This window comes from Cydia splendana, chromosome 20 (assembly GCF_910591565.1).
Source record: "Cydia splendana chromosome 20, ilCydSple1.2, whole genome shotgun sequence".
Lineage (NCBI taxonomy): Eukaryota > Metazoa > Arthropoda > Insecta > Lepidoptera > Tortricidae > Cydia > Cydia splendana.
In genome coordinates this window covers 3,072,236-3,094,620 of record NC_085979.1, presented here as the reverse complement: position 1 = coordinate 3,094,620, position 22,385 = coordinate 3,072,236, and the positions used below count along the sequence as shown (strand labels likewise).

At 39.9% G+C, this 22,385-nt stretch overlaps 2 protein-coding genes across 5 annotated transcripts in view; one reads left to right on the top strand and one right to left on the bottom strand.

Annotated features, from left to right (window-relative positions):
- Nucleotides 1–11,413, top strand: part of LOC134800729 (digestive cysteine proteinase 1) — a 28,264-nt gene extending 16,851 nt beyond the window's left edge. For all 4 annotated transcript variants that reach the window (XM_063773251.1, XM_063773252.1, XM_063773254.1 and 1 more), the window contains 5 exons: nucleotides 5,682–5,808; nucleotides 6,237–6,342; nucleotides 7,069–7,158; nucleotides 8,635–8,732; nucleotides 9,926–11,413. In XM_063773251.1, the coding sequence (XP_063629321.1) occupies nucleotides 5,682–5,808; nucleotides 6,237–6,342; nucleotides 7,069–7,158; nucleotides 8,635–8,732; nucleotides 9,926–10,112 (608 nt within the window). In that variant the 3' untranslated portion in view covers nucleotides 10,113–11,413. The remainder of the gene's footprint in view (nucleotides 1–5,681; nucleotides 5,809–6,236; nucleotides 6,343–7,068; nucleotides 7,159–8,634; nucleotides 8,733–9,925) is intronic.
- Nucleotides 1–22,385, bottom strand: part of LOC134800771 (phospholipase A1-like) — a 619,586-nt gene that overhangs the window by 40,811 nt on the left and 556,390 nt on the right. The gene's annotated exons all lie outside the window — the stretch shown is intronic.

Below are 22,385 nucleotides of genomic sequence, written 5' to 3'. Positions count from 1 at the left end.
AGCGGCGGCGTAAGTGCTAGGTAATTTCGTCATTACCTATAACGAAATCGTCTAGATCCAGAAAAGTCGGCCAAGTTCCTGTTTATTAAATATAACGCACCTATATTCTTGTAGCAGGAGATCTAAGGTCCCGTTTTCTAAGGGGACCTTGCATTTTGGAGACAAAGCAAACCGCTTGGAACAGGTGTTCCTGGGGGTGATCTGAGCTGATTAAGCCCGGTTGCCGAGAGGTTCCCCCCAGCAGGTGGGCAGGGGAGGGGGGGTAAAAGTGCCTCCGGCGCGCCTCACTCTAAGCTTTATATCTGCATACATCTCGCAACTATATCAAGTTTGGTGTCATTTTCGTATAATTCGAATTGTGACTAAATTTTCACTCACCCATACAAAAAATACGAAAAATTCAAAAATAAAAAAAACCTTTAGATTTTTTTTTCGAAAATCCTCTACAAAATGTATACTATGAGGATTTGCTCTAGAATAAAAATACCTGTGAATAGCCAAGTTCTCCTACTATACAGAATAGTAAACTTGTCAAACATTTTTTTTCATAACTCTGTTAAAAAAAAAGTTTTGTGTCGCGCGGCGTACCTGCATTGTAAGAGTGGTATGCAACGTTTAGGATTTTTAAGTATGTTTAGATGATTTCTGATAAGTTGTTATTCTTCTGGTGGTAGATTACATTAAAAAATTACTTCTGGACGTGATATATATACAAATATAAATTAAATATATATATAAAGATGTTGGGAAAACTTTCGATAATAGAGTTAAGTATTATAAATGTGATAAAATTAACATAGGAGATGTTTGACAAAAAATGCGGATTAAAATAGGATATATATTGTTCGTAATTGCCATTACATGCCCATGGGACTGTGCATTTTAGGTTTTTTTTTAACGCAGTTGCACCTCCCTGCGCATTTTGTTTTGCAGCGGCAACGAATAAGCTCTAAACAAGCAGCAGCCGCCGCAGGTAGGCTTGTCCATATGGGCTCTCAATAAACATGTTGTTTGGACCAGCCCCAGTCAGCAGGGCACGGTGGCTGTTGCTGAGGGGCTATAATCTGTCCCCAAACATAGACCAAATCCTACACCGGAACATGCGACACAATTGAAAACCGCCGTGTCGCCGAAATAATTTTCAACCAGGTTGACAAGGTGCAGAAAACCCTAGAGGAAAAGCAAACCGCTCTATGTGCGTTCCTTGATGTTGAAGGTGCTTTCGACAAGACGCCCACAGAGACCATACTCAATGGTATGAAATCAAAGGGAGTAGACGAAACCACCAGATGGGTACATAGCATGCTCTCGAACAGAGTAGCTACTCTGACCATCAATACTATATATAGAGCATGAATTTTATACCACTAAAGGGTGCCTACAAGGAGGCGTTTTATCCCTACTATTATGGACCCTAGCCGTGGACCAAAAGACAGCAATAGTCACTCTAAACAGCCTGCAACGCACGGCTTGTTTAGCAGTAACAGGCGCCTACTCCTCGACACCGGGAGCGGCCCTAGATGCACTACTGGACATCATACCACTCCACTTGCAGGTGCAAAAGGAGGCCAAGCAGTGCGTCTACAGAATATGCACGCTAAACAGGCCAAAATGGCGCTCTCAGGCATTAAAGCCTGAAGCCTAAAGGCCTGGGTTTTTGCGAATAGAGCCCTTAGCATGCCCACTGATGACACGCACACCGAATGTCATCTCACCAAACTGTACACAGTAGAAATAGCTCCTAGAGACAAATGGATCAACTTTGGTTGTTGATCCATGTACGTCGAAGAGGGAAGCCACATCTGGTATACAGATGCTTTCAAGAAAGGCAATGATGTAGGATGTGGGATCTATGGTGAGAGATCTAAGCTCAGAACTAGCGTCAGCATTGGCACACTGGCCTCAATCTTCCAGGCAGAAGTCTTCGCTATCAACAAATGTGCGGAGATCAACCTGGATAGAAACCTAAGACACCAGCTTATCTACATCAACTCAGACAGCCAGGCTGCTCCGCTGGCACTAGAATCCCTTGAGTCAAACTCAAAACTAGTCCAGAACTGTAAAACAAACCTAAATGCACTGGCTTACTCCAACAAAGTTACACTTAGATGGGTACCAGGGCACTCCGACATTAACGGAAACGAAGAAGCGGATGAACTTGCTAGAAAGGGCGCAGACACACCCTTGTCGGCCCAGAACCCTTCTGTGGAAGCACAAAACGAGATGCATATTCTCTGCTCAGCAACTTAGAAAAAACGAGAGCAATCGATTGGTGGAAGTTCGTTAAAGGACAAGAACACTCGAAAGCTCTGATCAAAGGGTTCAACAGCAAAACTGCTAAGGAGCTTTTAAGACTCAAAAGGCACAAAACCTGCGCGGTGAGGTGACCAGAATACTGACTGGACACTGCAAGTTGCAACACGAAACAAGATGCGACATGCAGGTTCTGTCAGGAGTCAGAGGAGACTGCAATGCACATTCTCTGTTCTTGTGGACTTCTAATGTCAAAAAGAAGTACCTACCTCTAGGGCGACACGTAGTGCAACCCTATGAGGTACAAAACATTACGGCCCAAAGAATCTGGAACTTTCTGGATGCAACGGGCATTAGTAATGAACTTAAGGGCCGTCACAATAGATCAATGCTGGTCAATGCGACACTCAAAGGCCCACAACACCACAATAATAATAATAATGTCCCGCGGGGGCAGCTTGTGGCTAGCTGACGGTGAGTGACGACACCGCGGACCCCTATTCCAGAGGGCCCTGTCATCTGGCCCTCGTTTCTGTGCTTGCCTTGATTGGCCGGCCAGAATGGAGTCGCAAGAGCGGGACCTATGCTCCAGGTTGGAAGTGTAAAATGTCATAACGCCGGCGGCCTGCTGAACGGATTACCGGGATCTGGCTACCGCAGACTCACCTCTCGACAATCTCACAGCCACTCCAAAGTGTTGCCCTGTTGTCGCACTGTGCGCGGGGCCCACTCAATGAGTTGGCGAGTCACCACCTGTCATTTACAATTTTGAGACTGATTGTCACGGCAGGTGTCCGCTAGTCTCTCCCATAGCCCATTATCCAGTCCATCCAACTTTCAAATCTATAGCCCATGACCTTAGTTCCCATCTCAGCACAAAAGTGCTGCACTGCAATAGTCTTTGCACCTGGCGGGGACCATCTCCGGATGTATCACATTGTGCGTTCGGGGATAGTATCCACCACATGTATCCCTTGCTTTTAGATTAACGTGCCTTAACACGTTCACTGCGTAACAGGTCATTTTGACCCTGTACTGGACTTTCGCCTGGTGCGGCGACCGAAATACGTAACATCCCCCTGGTGCGAAGGCGATAATGTTGTGTTATTTTAATTGTTTTATATAGTCAAGTATACATTTATGTTTGTCATTTAACATTCTACCCGACAGGATATAAATTAATTAACAGGTCACGTAAGACCTGTGCGCACTAGATTAAAACTTTTGCTATTCAGTGCGGAACAGGGCCTATATGACCTGTTGTGTACGGCCTTGTATAGAACTCTAGGTAAGGGCAGTGCGCATTAGTGTTGTTACCCTGTTATCAATACACATGTTTGTTGATTACGATATTATAGTGGCAAAATGACTGCATATTATTCAACCTTAAAAAGAGGATTAAAATGGTACAGAAAATTAATGATGAGCAAACGTCGGACTATAGGGGGCAATTTGAGGGCAAGGTAAGGTTTACAAAAAAATCTTAACTTACGAGTATTATAATGTACCTAGTATTTGTAACATACTTAATTAAATTAGTTACCCGTTATCATTTATTCATCTTTAATGTGTAAATACTCTATGAAATGATGACTGATAGCCCACTGAAGTGGCCACTTAGAAAACAAATAAATAGCTGACATGCGCCATTATGACTGTTGTTCATACTTATATTTGGAATTTCACATTATAAATACTAGGTACCAAATACTAAGTACAAATACTCGAAAGTGAATTGATTGATTTGCGAACCTTACCTATCATTCTGACATGCCACGAAAATGCCCGCTGGAGTCCGACGTATGATGATGAGCATTTTATTTGGGACTTGTATTGTAAACGCCTGGATTGTATTTGTAGCCTCTTAGTTAAATAGGGAATTTGCTTCACTTTAATGAATTGTTAGTGCAGTTATTGACAAAAGTTTCATTCAAAGACGAAAACAATTTGATATGCAGACATGGATATTCATTAAGAATTGCCTTAAAAATATACCTACAGTAAAAATAAGAATAAATTGAATTGATATATTTGTTTGTTTATCTTTCCCATCACTACTAAATCATCGACACTTTTACCCCTGCCCGCCCTGGCTAAGCGTTACAAGTCAATTTTGACCTGTTAATTAATTCGTCTATAAAAGCTCAACCAACAGTCATCAACTTCGGCGAAGGCAATATAAGGTAGATTAGTTATTAGACTAAACATTGTCATAATTACATTTAATAAGTATATATTTAGTAAAGATATTTTAGGTAAAATATAAACCCCTTCATACAGGTTGTAATTGACTTGTACCCCACAGCGAAAAAGTTCAATACAGGACTCTCATGGGTTGTAACGCACTGAGAGCGAGTTCACAAAATGCAGCTTCGCATTGAACGTGTTAAAGGGCCTCTGCGCTGTTGGCTTCGTCCCCACGTACGCCTCCCAAAGGTCCGGGACCCCATGGTCCCGAGATATGGAAAAGACATACAAATAATAATGTTAATTTTATCACATTTATAATACTTAGTTCTGTTGGCGAAAGTTTTCCCAACATCTTTATTTATATATTTAATTTATATTTGTATATATATCACGTCCAGAAGTAATTTATTAATGTAATCTACAACCAGAAGAATAACAACTTATCAGAAATCATCTAAACATACTTAAAAATCCTAAACGCTGCATACCGCTCTTACAATGCAGGTACGCCGCGCGACACAAAACATTTTTTTTTAACAGAGTTATGAAAAAAAGTGTTTGACAAGTTTACTATTCTGTATAGTAGGATAACTGGGCTATTCACAGGTATTTTTTTGCTAGAGCAAATCCTCATAGTATAAATTATGTAGAAGATTTTCGAAAAAAAAAAAGTTCTTTTTTTTATTTTAAATTTCTCGTAATTTTTGTATGGGTAAGTGAAAATTTTGTCACAGAAGTGAATTCTTCATCCTCGAATTACACGAAAATGAAACCAAACTTGATATAGTTGCGAGATGTATGCAGATATAAAGCTTAGAGTGAGGCGCGCCGGAGGCACTTTTACCCCCCCTCCCCTGCCCACCTGCTGGGGGGAACTTCTTGGCAACCGGGCTTAATCAGCTCAGATCACCCCCAGGAACACCTGTTCCAAGCGGTTTGCTTTGTCTCCAAAATGCAAGGTGGTGGACCTTAGATCTCCTGCTTTTGCTCAAATACTAAACTTTTCGTTTTTTTTAATAATAATTACTAAAAACGTAATATTTGACGTTTTTTAAGTACCTTATCTTGACATCCGCATCCGCATCCGTGGATATGAGCCTTTAAATATCCGCATCCGCATCCGCGGATGTCAAAAAATCTGCATCCGCAACATCCCTGCTCCATAGTTCATGCACGTTCCCTATCACTATTTTTTCCCTAAATAACAACTTTATCGTGCCCTTATTTTTTTTTACCAGACCAATCAGTGTGCGGGTCGTGCTGGTCGTTCGGCACCGTGGGGGCCGTGGAGGGAGCTCTGTTCTTGAAGAACGGGAACCACCTCGTGCGCCTGAGTCAGCAGGCACTAGTCGACTGCTCCTGGGGGTAAATATACCGTTTTCCATTGTAAACTAATATTTTATACAATCGTGATATAATAGAGAGCTTTTTAGTCGAGTACCGTGTTTAGGCAAGAAGCTTGCTGAGTTGCCTAAGTGAGGTACGAGATTGAAAAGCTTGATTATATCACTATTGTATACAATACTTTTTCTACGAGTCGACAAAAATAATACTTTAAACTAGTAGAATCATACAAACAAATCAAACCAATAGTATACAGCTAAGATACGCGAGCAGCCGCGATACCTTCATACTGGTACGCGCGTCGGCCGTCTATGTATCGATAAAGAAATATGTAAATAAAAACGATTTCTGCTTCATACAGCAGAACCGAGGTTTGATTGAACCTTTTGACCACCACACACATATGAAAGGTTAATAAAATTGATAAAATTGTCGTATTTATTGCACAGTTTCGGTAACAACGGATGCGATGGAGGCGAGGACTTCCGCGCGTACCAGTGGATCATGAAACACGGCCTGCCCACCGAGGAAGAGTATGGCGGCTACCTGGGACAGGTACGGACATAAGACATCCTCCAGACTGAGCATAGTAGCGCTACCCCCTCTGCCACAAATACGTAGTTTTACTCCATTTTCGAGTCGCAAGTGTCTTTGTGTGACGCCCGTGTCTTTGAACGGACCAATCACGGCACGGGACCTCGCTCACCTCGTCCCCCGCACCCCCTTTTTGGCAGCGTCGGTTTCATGAAATAATTGCTCTAAACTCCGTCTAGAGGATTCCTAGTCTATGTATCTGGGAGACCGAGCTTTGATCGACCTTCACCAAGGAGGAGTTTTGGCCGAAGGGTGTAGTTCCGGCGGTTCCGCGGCCGGCTCCCTGACACTGCGGGGTTGTGTAATGCATCGCAGCCATAATGTGATTTGTAGTGTGTAGTTTTAAAATAATATTTTTATAATATGTGTGCTAGTTTTAAGGGGCCCACTGATTAACAGGACGGACGGACGGTAGCGGCCTGTCAGTTGGAACAAAATTTTGACAGTTCCGAACAACTAACAGGCCGATACCGTCCGGCGGACTGTTAATCAGTGGACCCCTTTAAGGTATTTATGTATGGGCCACTAGTTGCCTGAAATAAAAAAAATAATTTAATTTGCTCGGAAAACATAAAAACTAAAAAATTGCACGGGTTCCCAGAGATAAGACCTAGATTTGACAATACGCGTATATTTTAAATTCTCTTTGGCTATAGCCGTAAAACTTATGTGTATTTTTTTTGGCAGGACGGTTACTGCCACATCGACAACGTGACCCTGGTGACCTCCATCAAGGGCTGGGTCAACGTCACCACCAACGACGAGAAAGCTCTCAGGGTCAGTACATTATTTTGGAATACTTTACACATCCTCATGTTAATGTGTATTTTGTCTCACACTTTGCATAATGAGAGAATGAGATGCAATGATATTGATTAAATTAGATTAGATTTCTTTATTTCAAGATGAAAATTACACTATAAATTTGCTACATTCGTCAAAATTATGTTTATCTTCTCATCATGATCGTCAAAAATTACATTATAAATTTAAAATAAAAAATAATAAGATTGTGTCTCCCAATAAGGATCGTCATGTACCTACAAAGAAAAACATGTCAAACAATTGAATATGAACCAAATTAACATTAAAGTCGATGTCAACGTAAATAATTTGTAAGTGTCATAAAAATGTCAAATAAAGATAAAAATATCAATATCACAAATGAACAAAAGAACAAAAGGTCATGTTTAAAATACAAATCAATAATTTAATAATAAATAAAATAACGTATGTCGTAACAAATTCAATTCCATGTACAGTCGCCATCAGATATATCGGAGCGGCCAAGGTGTTCACAATATCTGAACACGCGCTCTAACGCCCTGACAATAGAGGCGTGTTCCGATATTTGTGAGCACCTTGGCCGCTCCGATATATCTGATGGCGACTGTACTCATTTACAGAGTACAGAGGGTTATCCAACAAAAGGTTTCTCAATTTGCGCTTATTCCGTCACCACCCTAAGATCCCAGAAACTTGTTCCGGCCTGGGTTCGAATTAGGGTTGCCAGATGGTGGGGATTTGGCGGGATTTTCCCGATTCTTAGCATGTGTCCCAGATTCCCGACAAAATGTAAACTGTCCCGAAAAACAGCTTCACGTTTTAAAACAATAATTTCAAGTTCCGAACTGTCGTCGAGCGAGCGAGCTGACGTAGTGCCAATAATGTAAAATATCGTTGTTTTTAATACAATTACTTTAATTTGAATGTTTTTTTTTCCCCACTTATGTCCCAAAATCCCGAAAAATTTCTATTGTTTCCCGATAATAGGGCCTTTGTTTATTTGTTTATTTATTAGGATCACCAACAGAAGATACAATTTACATACTAAATATAAGTAACATACTAAGAGGGCACATTTATTATTGCTCCCCCACTTACAGGCAATCACAGCATGCATTAAGTATTATAATGTATAATTTACACATTTTAGTTAACACTCAAGAAAAAACTAACTAAGTATAAGTTACAATAATTAGAATAAGTCACTATAAAATACTAATTAACAACTCAATATTAACAATAATTTTTCCACACAACGTAACTTCCACACAACCTCAGCTAGCTCGTCTAACTCACCTTGAGTTAGACGAGCTAGCTGAGGTTGCCAGCAGATAATAATTTGTTTTTAAATGAGGCTTCACTGTCGTGAAACACATCCAGTGAGGGGACAATGTTATCTATCTTTCGATCTGGCAACCCTAGTTCGAATCCATGCTTGCACTTTACTTAATAATCATGTGTTTCCAGCTGGCGATATTCAAGCACGGCCCCATCTCGGTGGCCATCGACGCGTCGCATAAAACGTTCAGCTTCTACTCTCACGGCGTATACTACGAGCCCGAATGGTAATCTATTTGTATTTATTTTGTATCAGTAGGAAAACTACCCGTACAGGGGCTGTCCATAAATTACGTCATCGATTTTTGACGATTTTTGACCCCCCCCCCCTATAATCATCCAAAAATCATGCTTCAAATGACCCCATTTCCTCCTACTTCATGCTACCGTCATCCGATGTCCAGACCCCCCCCCCCCCTAATTTGAAATGACGTAATTTATGAATAGCCCCATAGTCAAATACAACAAAAAGCTTTTAGGGTGTCCAGCTTTCAGTAAGCTATAGTGATATGTGATATTGAGACCCCGTTTTTGATGAAAAGCCATATCGTCGCTATACTTACTCAACCTCATATCTGCAACAATCATTTGATGGAAATGTCGCTTTTCTTTCATTCGGAATACGGGTGTTTTTGTCATCAAATGAGTGTCACAGATACGAGGTTGAGTAAGTATAGCGGCGATATATGACTTGGTTTTTCTTTAAGAACTATACAGGGTGAAATTTTAACCACTGCACCGCCGAAATCGCGAAATAAGATTTGGCTCTCCCATGGAAATCAGCGGGATCACTTCAGCCGGAATGTATGAAACAGCCAAATTTTTTATCGGTCCCATAATAATAGTTGTTCAGTATGACCTATAAAGTCACCATGTAGAGTATGGTTAAAATTTCCCTCTGTATAGGATAAGATATTAAGACGTTTAAAATTAAGCAAGACTTTGGTTATAGAATTCTATAGGGAGCGTGCATAAACTGTGGGGGGCAGCACAAGGGCCCCCTTTTTATTGGCGCAAAATGTAAATGTCAAGCTGAAGTTTCTAATTTACGCCACTAGATGGCAGAACCTACAACGCGCAATGCAGCGTGCATGAACTGTAGAGGGCAGCACCTTCTGCTTTAACGTGAAGTGTCAATGTCAAGTTTATGTTTCCGATTCAGGCCACAAGATGGCAATCCTCCAACGCGCATGGTCCCTATTGACCCTGCTTTTTTTTTTTAATACCACGTCGGTGGCAAACACTAACGACCAGGTAGAGAAAATAATAATATTAATTTATTTTTTAACAATCAGAAACGTCTGCGAACGATGCTATTAAGCTTAGAATAGTAATTTTTTCCACTTTTAAATTTATTAAAAAATATATTTAAAAGGGTTAAAAGTGTTTTCAAAGGGTTAAAATAATACTTTGTCCCCAGCAAAAGCAAAGTGGAAGAGCTCGACCACGCGGTGCTGGCGGTCGGGTACGGCATCCTCAACGGGCAGAAGTACTGGCTGGTGAAGAACTCGTGGTCCAACATGTGGGGCAACGACGGCTACGTGCTAATGTCGTCCAAGGAGAACAACTGCGGCGTCATGAGCGCGCCCACTTACGTACTCATCTAGATTGTGTTCCTAAATATATGCTAGATACTGAAATGATAGTTCGATATGCCAATTAACGACCCAATTATTCTGCTTTTTATCTAATTTTGCACAATATGTACGACTTTTTAACAAACTGTACCAATTTGGAACAAATATGTACAACTTTTGAACAAAGTGAATTTTGTACAAAATAACAGGTCGGGTGGACAAATTGAGGCAATCGAACTGTCATTTTAGCATAGAAAACAAAATTTAAACATGAATGTAAATGGTTGCTTCCATAAATATGTAAAAATCAATAAAACAGCCTAGAAATTAAAAGAAAATTAGATTTTGGCCACCAAAATCTTGAAAAGGCCCACTAAAAGATCACGGGCAGAAGTACTGGCTGGTGAAGAACTCGTGGTCCAACATGTGGGGCAACGACGGCTACGTGATAATGTCGTACAAGGACAACAACTGCGGCGTCATGAGCGCGCCCACTTACGTACTCATGTAGATTGTGTTCCTAAAATCCTGGCAGGGTCGCCATGTAAGGTTCGGAAAGGATGAGTATTATTCCAGCATTCGCTTGTTTCGTTACTCATCCTTACAATATGCTAGATACTAAAATGATAGTTCGATAAGCCAATTTACGACCCAATAATTCAGCTTTTTAACTAATTTTGCACAATGTGTACCAATTTTGCACAATGTGTACCAATTTTGCACAATGTGTACCATTTTTGAACAAGATGTACCGCTTTTGAACAAAGTGTATTAATTTTGTACAAAATAACAGATCGATCAGACAAATTGGGGCAATCGAACTGTCTTCATATTTTAATAATAGGATCTCTACAATCTATTTTGGCATAGAAGTAACGTTATATAAAAATAAATCCAGATATTTTTAGTCTGTGTAGATATCACTTGTTTTTTACTATTATGTAATATTGTACTTTTTGCCTTGTATACTACCAAAGTTGTTTAAAGTGATGTCAATTTAATAATAGATATACTTTTAATAGGTATTAGTTACGTCAAAATGTAAAGATCTAGAGCAATCCATGGCAAACATATAATATGTAAGTTTATTATAGTTTAAGAGTTCTTAAAGGTTACGCACACCGTGTGCGTAGGCATGCACGTTAATATGTTGGAACCGTGCGCGCACACGTCACGCCAGCGGTGTGCCGTCACTCATAAGAATCTGTATATTACAACGCGCATGTGAACGTCTACGCACACGCGGCCGGTGTGCACATGATTTAAAATTGTGTAGAACATTTAAAAGAGGTTTGGTTAAATCCACAATAAAAAAAAGTTGCCTGTAATAATTTTTGTATTATTTTCAAGAACTGAAAATCCCTTTACCTACCTATCTTGATCTATCCATCCCTACTAACATTATACACGCGAATGTTTGTCTTTCTGTTGTCTCGTCATGCTTAAACAGAGAGTCCATCATATATGGTAGTTTTTATCAACCACCATCATCATTCCACCCAGAGAAGGTCGCAGAAGCTAGTTGTAATATAATGTTAAGTAAGTGTTTTATTTGTAAATATAGGTACTGACATTGGTGGTCAGTTTATATAATTATGTACAGTTTCACTATATTTTACGAAAATGACGTACAAAAACATTGAACTGAATACTAGAACTATCATGCTCACCGAATTTAATACGGTAAAATAAGGTTAAATCTAGTAAGATGTAGTATAAGTATGTAGTAAAATACTTTTTTTATTTTTTACCCTTTGGGTACGGAACCCTAAAAACGATGGAATATAATTTTATTATGCACTACATCTGCAGGTACCTACTTGTGCATGGCTCCAGCGTTTCATCGTTCCCCGATACTGTGTAACAAAGGCCGAAAGTTTAATTAATTGAGCGAGCACCGGTTGAGGGCTTTATTTACGGCACTATTCAAAAACGGGAATACAATAGCATTTTGCAGTGGACACAGCACAGGGCAAAAACTAACATAAATATTCTCGATAATGCAAGAGACCTAAATGTGTTATATTTACCCACCTAAAACGGGACTTGTAGTCAATGCGAAATAAATGCCATGTTATCTGTTGGAACTAACTTAATTACAACAATGATGTTGGCATGTGCGTAATATTCCTACATAGAGTTCGTATATGTACCAACATAAACTCTGGCTATATCTTAGACTCGCTACAGGACTGAATCGCGTTTAAGCTTTAAAATTACCTCCGTCGCTTCGAAGACGACATTGTCTTCGTGGTCCCGGAGAAAGACTGGCTAAAGTTGACATCAACATCTTCTAGATTCCCGAGTTTATTCTTGAACGTTTTGCACACTTCTGCTATCCAGATCCGACCGAGATGACAATTCGCAAGCATTCAAATACCATCCGGCCTAGCCAAGGTGACAATCACTATCGCTACCACGAAACGCTTTGTGTCTCTCTATCTCTCACATAGTCAGGGGCGTATTTACCCTAGGGCCATCCGGGCCATGGCCCGGGGCGCCAACCCCCGAGGGCGGGGCGCCAACCCCCGAGGGCGGCATATGCCGCCCCTGGCGGATTGCCTTTTGTTTTTCTTCCTTGACTACTGGGGCGGCGAAACGTATTGGCCCGGGGCGCGAAATTTCAAAATACGCCCCTGCACATAGTGTAACAGTGACACGTTTACTACGGAGCATAAGCGAATGGCATTATGTTGGCTTCGCGGCCAGGTATTAGTTACCAAATGGTATCTGAATCCGACCCCTGAGGGTTTAATTTCCTATCAGTGCAGTGACGAGGGCATGCTTCATCACTTTTCCCACTAGGTAGCAGTTTTATTGGCATACCATCACCCACACTTAACTGTACAGTCGACGTCAAAGATATGTTTACATTTTTTCACCTTATTACAAAGGAGTAAGGTCTAAAAGTGTAAACATATTTTTGACGTCGACTGTACATCGGTGGACCTTCTGCCTTTTGGAATAAGGTCCACCTATGTACAGTTAGGAGTGTTGCTGTTCCATTGAACAATGACATTTTTATCAGTTTACAATTTTGTGTTTTAACCTCTCGTCTGTGTATGAGAAGGAACCTGAACGAATTTTTAATCATCTTTTTGCATTTATGTCGAGGCACAGAATAAATAATAGTACTAAGGTACAGAAGACTCACTCTCGAACAAAACGCGTCTGTTACTCTGTTACGATCAGGACAGATATGGCCGCTAGGTGGCGACAGCGCCACGCGCGGCTTATGGCTAGCCACCAAAATTGGTGTGGAACGGATGACGACGAAATCGCGGAGTGAGCCACGCCTGGTCGAGGTCGAGACCGAATCACGATTTTAGACCATCAACACAAATATACTTATACGAAAGGTCGAGTCAGAATATTCCAGCAAAATGGGTTTCATTTTTAGGGTTCCGTACCTCAAAACGAAAAACCGGAACCCTTATAGGATCACTTTGTTGTCCGTCCGTCCGTCTGTCTGCCAAGACCCTATCTCGGGAACGCGTGGAGGCATCGAGTTGTTTAAACCATATACTCAGGTCTACGGTTCTTTGAAGCTATGAAAAAGATTTCTAAGCGGCATATGACGCTATTGAATGAACATTATATTAGGGGTTCTGTAATAATAATAATAGACTTATCTTACCAATCATCGATATATTTTCATAACCTTTTCAATAACATTTACCAACGCATCCTTGTTCCTTTTCTTACTCCTCGCAATATACATTGGAACTTGAAACAGATCCACACTTTCCAATTTTCTCGGCTTTCTCGTTCTCTTTTCGATCTTTTCCTCTTTCAAATTACAATACGGACATTTCACTGGCTGTAATTCCATGTATCTCCTTTTCGGTGGCGGCTCTATACATATCTTTTTAATAAAATCATACGTCCATGTTGTGGGGCAGAGGTAGGTATCAATCATGCCTTCACTGTCTACAAAATTTTTGACGGCGTATTTGAAGTTGCTCGGTAAATGATAATTGACAAATTGACGTCTACTCAAACTACTTATTAATGGTGTTAATATGGTTTCGTGACATTTTTTGTCATTTTCATCGTATTGGAACCCGATAGGGCACAATGCCGACGCTTGAACGACGATACACAACAGTAAAATTGTAATGTCCATCTGTAAATGAGATTTTAAATTAAAAGTTGTTTGTTGGAACGAAATTTGCATGTTGTAACAAGATATTGTCATTTTTTGCTTCGTAAAGTCTGGTGAACTTAGGCTAGCGTCCCACGACTTTTGAGCTTACATCACAATAACTGAGTACCTAGAACAGTACGGTTACCATCAGTTTGTCACTGACATAAACGCCGTCGAGAACGTAATTTACTTTCTATACATCTCGCTCGCACTCGCATATTAGTGCAAACGGGATGTATAGAAAGTAAATTACGTTCTCGACGGCGTTTATGTCAGTGACAAACTGATGGTAACCGTACAGTTGCGTTACAAAAGGGCCAATTAGATCCACACTTGTATCGGGGCCGACGTCGGGACGTGCCTTGCGGGCGCTATACTCTGTATCTTTAGGTATTTAAATAAAAGTAAACAAAATCTACTCTCAAATGGCTCCTTAAGCCAGTTGAGGGTAGATGAAAACATTACATGATCAAATAAAGTAGGTTAAAGTTAGGTCGTTCAGTGACAGATCCAGGCGGTTTTGTATTTGGTTGGTTAACCAATATATGTTCTAACTACCCGAAAATTTACAAATTGTGTGTTTACTTTTATTTGAATACCTAAAGATGGTAATGGTACTAGTTCAGCGGTGTCACTCACGAATTCGAGCCAATCGTGCAGTCTAACGCAACTAGTTGCGACCAATCGCGCGCGTGTCGCGAACTCATCAATCAACCGCGTTGTAGCGGTGTCACACCGCTGTACCGGCCCCATTCATGCCCCATTCTTATTGCCCGTGTAATTATACTTATATAATTATACTTAAGGCTAGTCCTAAGATATACATCAATGAGTCTGGCTTAAGGATGACTCAAGTTAGACCGGGTCGTGTCCGGGCCGGAGCTTCCGGCGCTTACTTTTCTATGACATGACAGGCGATCACGTGATGCTTTCCATAGAAAACGATGCGCCGGAAGCTCCGGTTCGGACACGGCCCGGTCAAAAGTGAGTCATCCTTTAGTTTTTTTTTTTAATTTATTTAGGTAACAAACAGTCTTGTACAAAAATAATATAATAATATTATATGTGTTAATAGACCTTGAGTGCCCTACCTTAATAAAACAATTTTTAATCTAAGATAGCTGGTGTAGGAGCAGTAAGCGGAAAACAAAGTTATCATTAAATAACAAAGTTATCAATGAGTGCATAAATTATACTAACTAATATACAGAAGTTACTTTCAAAAGTTCAATTTTTTTTTTTTAAACATTTATTTACATACAATATATATACAGTGGTACTACTAAACGAAATTAAAAAGTTCAATTATACCTATTTTATCGTTAATTATCGTTACCTACTTAAATATACAGTTTGTTATTGTTTATAATTTCAATTTGAAGTGAGTAATAATTTGTTTTTTAAAACTTTCACAGGTTTTATACGAAAATAGATCAATGTGGGATACATTTATATTATAATAATTGAGACAACGGTTGAAATAAGAATTTGAGCAATATTTTGTACGAGAGAAAGGGATAGCAAATAGTTTCTTATGGCGTGCAGTGCGTTGAGGTGTCTTAAATAATAACCTACCAAGAAGTGAGGGGGAGTCAATAAAGCTGTTAACGATTTTGTAAAGAAACATTATATCAAACTGTGCTCGACGATCTTCAAGTGTCAGCAATCCATAGTGAGAAAGACTGTTTTTATATGACTGTTTTTATTTACCCCGTCCCATACGGAAATCGATGGACTTAAGAAATTTCTTTTGCACACGTTCTAATCCTATTGATATGACACTTAAAGAAAGGGTTCCAAATGATACACGCAAAATCTAGGATTGATCGGACTAAACTGTAGTATAATATCCTGTATGTCATTTCGTGTTGAAAAGGCTTACAAACCCTTAATATAAAACCAAGTTGTTTGTAAGCCCTTTGAACAACAACATCTATGTGATTATTAAAAGTAAGTTTATCATCTATTATAACCCCAAGGTCACGGACCTTATCAACCCTGTTTATGTGTTGATTATTTAATATGTAATTATATGTTATTGGATTTTGATTACGTGTAAATGTGACAATGTTGCACTTATCAGGATTAAGAAATAGTTGATTACTCTCACAATATGCAGACAGAGAATTAATATCGGCTTGAAGCTCGCAACAATCATTGACTGTGTTAATAATCTTAAAAAAATTTGCATCATCAGCATATAACAGGTGATGACTAGTTGGTAGTGACCCTGCTTGTTTTAAGTCGCTGACACCACGAGACGTTTGTCTCTCGGCCTATAAATATGAAATGAATGTACCTGTACAAACAGCAGTAAAGTACCGGTACCTTATTGCGATTTTCGGTCACAGACCGAATTATGACGTTTATGGCGCTGGCAAGCTTGAGTTCATTTTAGTAATGGCAGGGGTGCGAAACTCCTGACTTCGGTCAAACTCGGCTCCGCTCGGCTCAGCATTGCTCCGAGCAATTATTAGGGTTGGCACCACTTGACTTCCTTTTGCGTGCACGACCACAGATAAGATAATCACTTGATTTTTGACAACCCTAAATAGCCGAAAGGGATAGTGCCATATATTAGAAAGGGACAGCATGATTCGACCCTAAACCGCTGTCAAACTTCGTTTTTGTAGGAAGTTTCTGTACGGTATATAGTACTATTAATTATTCTGTGGTAATGTCCGAATGGCGAACAACACGCGAACGCGAAGCAAAGCGATGCGGCGCATAGATGTAAGTAAATTGAGGTAGATATGGTACCAGGCGCACGATCGTGAGCCATTAAATATAGGTTCCGGAACCTATATTTAGTTAGTCGTATAGGTGACGCCAACCTGTCAAGTTGTCAAAATTGTTGGATCAAAATTTAGTTTTGTCATCTATGAACGTGACACGTCTACATAAATAAAAGGTCATTGATGCGGCGCGGGGTGAATCAATCCCTTGATACCTATAGAAGTGTCCTGCGTGGGCGATCTCGTTGCGAATGCGAACGCCTTGGGCCCGCCGCGCCGCGCCGCGTCGCGTTCGCGAGTTGTTCGCTTACGTAGACGCAGCGTAAGAAATTGGACGGTGGAATACCACCCTAAGCCAGACTGGCCGTCGAAACACTAAAAAAACTTCAATGAAAACGTTTAACCAGCAAGTTTTCGGTGAAGAATCACAGTGACAGATGGAATACCACTCTAAGATAAGGTTTTGAAATATTTTAATATAGCCTTTATTTAATTTTCTAATGTTCGTATGTAAATATGTAACAAATGTCTTCTTCTTCCTCGCGTTATCCCGGCATTTTTGCCTGGCGTCCGCTTGGCAACTAATCTCGTGACTTGGCGTAGGCACAGATTTTTACGAAATCGACTGCCATTGGGATTTGTCCGGTTTCCTCACGATGTTTTCCTTCACCGAAAAGCGACTGGTAAATATGAAATGACATTTCGTACATTTAAGTTCCGTAAAACTCATTGGTACGAGCCGGGGTTTGAACCTGCGACCTCCGGATTGAAAGTCGCGCGCTCTTACCGCTAGGTCACCAAGCGCTCCAAAATATGTAACAAACTATACAAGATATTAATTTCAAAATTTGCTAACCATTTTTCGACCCCTTGTTTGTATTCGATCGAGGTGAAATTCGGTGTACTTCGAGCTGCAAAATTACATCGACATGAGTCCGTCAGGATCCTGATATCGATAGATAACAAATTTGAGTCGATATATATTAATTACGAGTTGAAAGTGTTCCAGCTGCGATCGCGTCATTACGTGCACTTCAGCTCGTTTGTGGTGCGCGTGCCGCGGCCGCTGCTGGAAGCCATCGCGAGCACGGACTTCTGGCCGAAGGGTGTGATATTTCGGCGGTTCCGTGGGAATCTGCCGAATCCTACACCAGAGCAAGTGACGCCGCAACAGAAAACTGCGTCACGAAAATGATTTATTTAGTATTTAAGTTTTTTATTATTGTATATATATGTTCGTTTGTAAGGTATGTATCTATGGGCCTTAGTAGCCTGAAAATAAATGCTTTGATTGATTGATTGATTAATTAAGTATCCCCATTCATAAACGCTCTACAAACCTCAACTAGCTAATAATCGTTTGTCCTAATCTGTCATTTTGACTTACGTATTTTTAAGAAAGGGATAAAACATAATTTAACTAAATCAGGCCCGTAAAGTTATATGCAGGTATTATGAGGGGTTAATCTCTAGCATTGGTGCATTTTTGCATCGTCTAATCGGGTTAGGGTAATTTTACAGTTAGTAGAGTTAGACCAAGAAAAATCTGCAGCGATTTTGATAGCCCACGCAGTCCAAGTGTTATTTTAAACGTCAAACTTCTACGATATTATGACGTATAAATAACATTTGCACTGCGTGGTCTATCAAGATCGCTGCAGAATTTTCTTGGTCTAACTCTATTTTCCTTGTGTTGGCGTGGTGAAAAATTTTGTGTTTCACTCGGTGGCAAAATTTGTTTAATCCTCGTGCCTTGAAACCCTCGCAACGCTCAAGTATCAACGCAACGCTCGTGATTAAATTTTGGAATCTTTCGCTTGCTCGGGCATCAATTAGCACGAGAAGTTAAACAACTTTGCCCCCTTGTAAAAACTAGTGCGAAAACTAGGAAATTCACGAGTGGCGAATTACCGTTTCGCACGTGTATTGTACAACGTTTTACAGTACCTACCTATATAATGGCCCTTTAAATTTTTGACATAGGCACGTATTGTTCTTAATCCCGCCCTAGAGCGGTAAAGACACGGTATCAAAGTATCACCATACACCGTGTTTTTATTGAATTCCGTTAACTTCGGGGTATAGTTAAGTACGTTTATAAGAACTAAATGGCATAGTTAATTTTCAAAAAAAAAAAATTTTTTTGTTTTCTTTTTTGTTTTTTTTTTTGTTTAAAAAGTAATTAAATGTAGCATATAGCGTTGTTGTAACACGGGCATTACATTTAACTCAACCAAACAATTGAAATCTGTGACATATCAATGTCATTTCGTACATCAATCGACCGAGATTGTACTTAAGTTTAGTAGCAAATGTATGAACTCATTCTAAACACTAATCAATATGTAAGCCGGCCCTAAGGCAAGTGTACACGCTTGTAGAGGCCTTATAGGAAAAAAATAAATTATGGATTATCTCCGAAATGGACTTAATTAGAACATCGGTGTCTTTGAGAAAGTTACTTGATTTAAGCTCAGGAATGCACCCTTGAAATTAACGGAAATCAAAAAAAAACACGGTGTATATGTACTGTAAATAACTATTATTTCTAATGGTACAATATATGTTAGTACCTACTTAGTGTTTGGCTGGTTTTTATAAGACACTATATTTCCAATTTAGAATTTCCTCTCTAAACTGCCAAAGCACTTCGTTGGCGAGACGGCGCTCATTTTTCTCAATTTCGTAGCATGCATCTAAGTTAACCTTTTATACGAAACATTTTATAATAGCGTGCAGACATGTCTGACACGTCTGACACAATCTTATAATAACGTGTAGCTATTATTATAATACCTGTACCTATAATACACCCCAGGTCAAAAGTATGGAAACAAGCTTATAATAGGGTATTTGACTACTAGTCAACACAGTTTCTTTTTTGGAACTGTCAAAACAATTTTGCTAGTATGCAATTTATATGAAACACTAGCATGTGACGTCACAATCAAATTGCCTACTCTTTATAGCTTTATACGGGTTTTAAAATAGAAATTGTGTCTAAAAATAACTGCTGTCCACGTTTTTTTTATTTATCTTCTGGTGCTTTATTTCATGCATGGTGTAAAATAATTTATTTTAAATACAGTCAAATACCCTATTACGACAATAAAAAAAAGCGTCTGTTTCATTGAGATGGATTTTCTACTACTTAGGTACTAAACTAAGTAGGTAAGTAAGTAATAGTACATTACGATACAAGTGCGAAAAGTAGGAAATTCGCAACGAGTGGCGATAAATTGAAACACGACGGAAGGGAGTGTTTTAAATCGGCACCTATTGTACAACGCTTTACAGTACATAAAGTACCCTTTACATTTTTGACATAGGCACGTATTGTCCTTAATCCCGCCCTAGGGCGGTAAAGTAGGACCATATGTACTGTAAAATAATATAGACTATTTTTAACACAGGCACACAGATTTTACACAATTTCTTTACCTATTTTATTTCAAAACACCTTGCAATTACAAGCTTTATTTAAATTATTTACGTTTCCATGTTTCCACTGCAGACAATATGCAGCATTATCACAGAATAAATAATAGTACTAGGTACAGAAGACTCACTCTCTAACAAAACGCGTCTGTTGCGATCAGGACAGAATAGATATGGCCGCTAGGTGGCGACAGCGTCATGCGCGGCTTATGGCTAACCACCAAAATTGGTGTGGAACGGATGTACTTTTAGCTACCTGTAGCAAACCGACGAAATCGCGGAGTGAGCCACGCCTGGCGTTATTTAGGAACGAGATATTTCCAACGGTTCTTTATTACCTAACACCGGAATGAAACATTGAAAAAGGATACGTTCACTTTATAACTTTTTAACGATCGGACTCTGATTGGAAAATGCAATGAATTTAAAATCACCGCGGCACTCGTGACGAGTGAATAATAAAGACAACAGATAGTTCGTTTTTTAGCATTAGCAAAAAAGAAAACAATCTTGCCGTGTCTCTTTATTGAAAAACACTTTTGAAAAATAAGTCACGGCTAATATGTAACAATTATGAATCATATACGATTATTTACATTATTTTGCTTTAATAAGCAATTGTTACTGACTTTTAAAAAGCGTTTTTCAATTAAAAGACACGTCAAGATCGCGTAGTCTTTTTCTAATGCTAAATAAAACGAACTATAGGGCTGACAAATCAAAAATGACAATCGATTGTCAGGCTGACTCATTACCTATGTACTTATGTTATGTACCTAGTGTATCTACCTACCTTAAGCGCGCGGTTGTATCATGCGATAAACGCAATACGTTTGCTGCACACCCATTTTAAAATAAATAAATAAAAATAAATAACTATATACGCCCCACTGCTGGGCACAGCCCTCCTCTCAAGCATGAGAGGTTTTGTCTACAGTCCTCACGCTGGCCCAATGCGGGTTGGGGACTTCACCTTTGAATTTATTCGCGGATGTATGCAGGTTTCCTCACGATGCCCTTCACCGAAAAGCTAGAGGTAAATATGAAATGATATTCCGTACATAAGTTCCGAAAAACTCATTGGTACGAGCCAGGATTTGAACCCACGACCCGCGACCTCCGGATTGAAAGTCGGACGTCAGATCCACTTGGCCACCACCGCTTCCACCCATTTTACATCAGATAATCTAATGATGACACTACATTAAGTACTACATTGTTTTACGCGGTAAACGCAGCGTAAGCGCATTGTTATTTTTCCTATATTCCAACGACGCATGTGCGTTCAACGCTGCGTTTATTGCTTAAAACAACCGCACGTTTAAACAAATTCTACCTATAATGTTCTGAACACTTGTTTGAAGTGCCGTTCGGCGTTCGTAGTCGCTAAATCATTGTAGCCTCGATAAGGGTTACCTAAAGGCCAGTCCAGACGGAACAGTGAAATTTATACTTAATTTAATAAGAAATTAAATTGGCGTCAATCTCATATAGGCAGCGTTAACGCGATCTGAACAGATTTATTATCTATTAATGCTACTTGACAGGTTTATAACAAAACGTAGGTACATACAACCTAAAACTAACTAACAACTAAAACTAAATATAAAATATCTCTCCAAAGCTACCCGCTTCTGGAATGGAACCTAGAATGCTGGCTGCGTTGCCCCTTTGAACCGCCAGACTTAATCTTTGAGCCAAGAAGGAGCCCGCCCTGTGGTCGCCCGAGACGCCTATTAGCCTGACCGACACTTCCTTTATTAACTGTTTGGTGTCGGTCGACTATGGGCCCAGAGTTATAATGGCGAGCGCCGCAAAATCATATTGATCCGTTAGGAACGCATATTTGCGGCGCTTTAGTGTCTGGGCCTGGTCCGCGGCAGTCCCGGGCTCCCGGGCCGATCCCTCAACGTGGGACGGTGCTAGCGTATCAACGCTAACACGTACAAATTTTATTCACAATTTTAGAGAATTATTTCTATG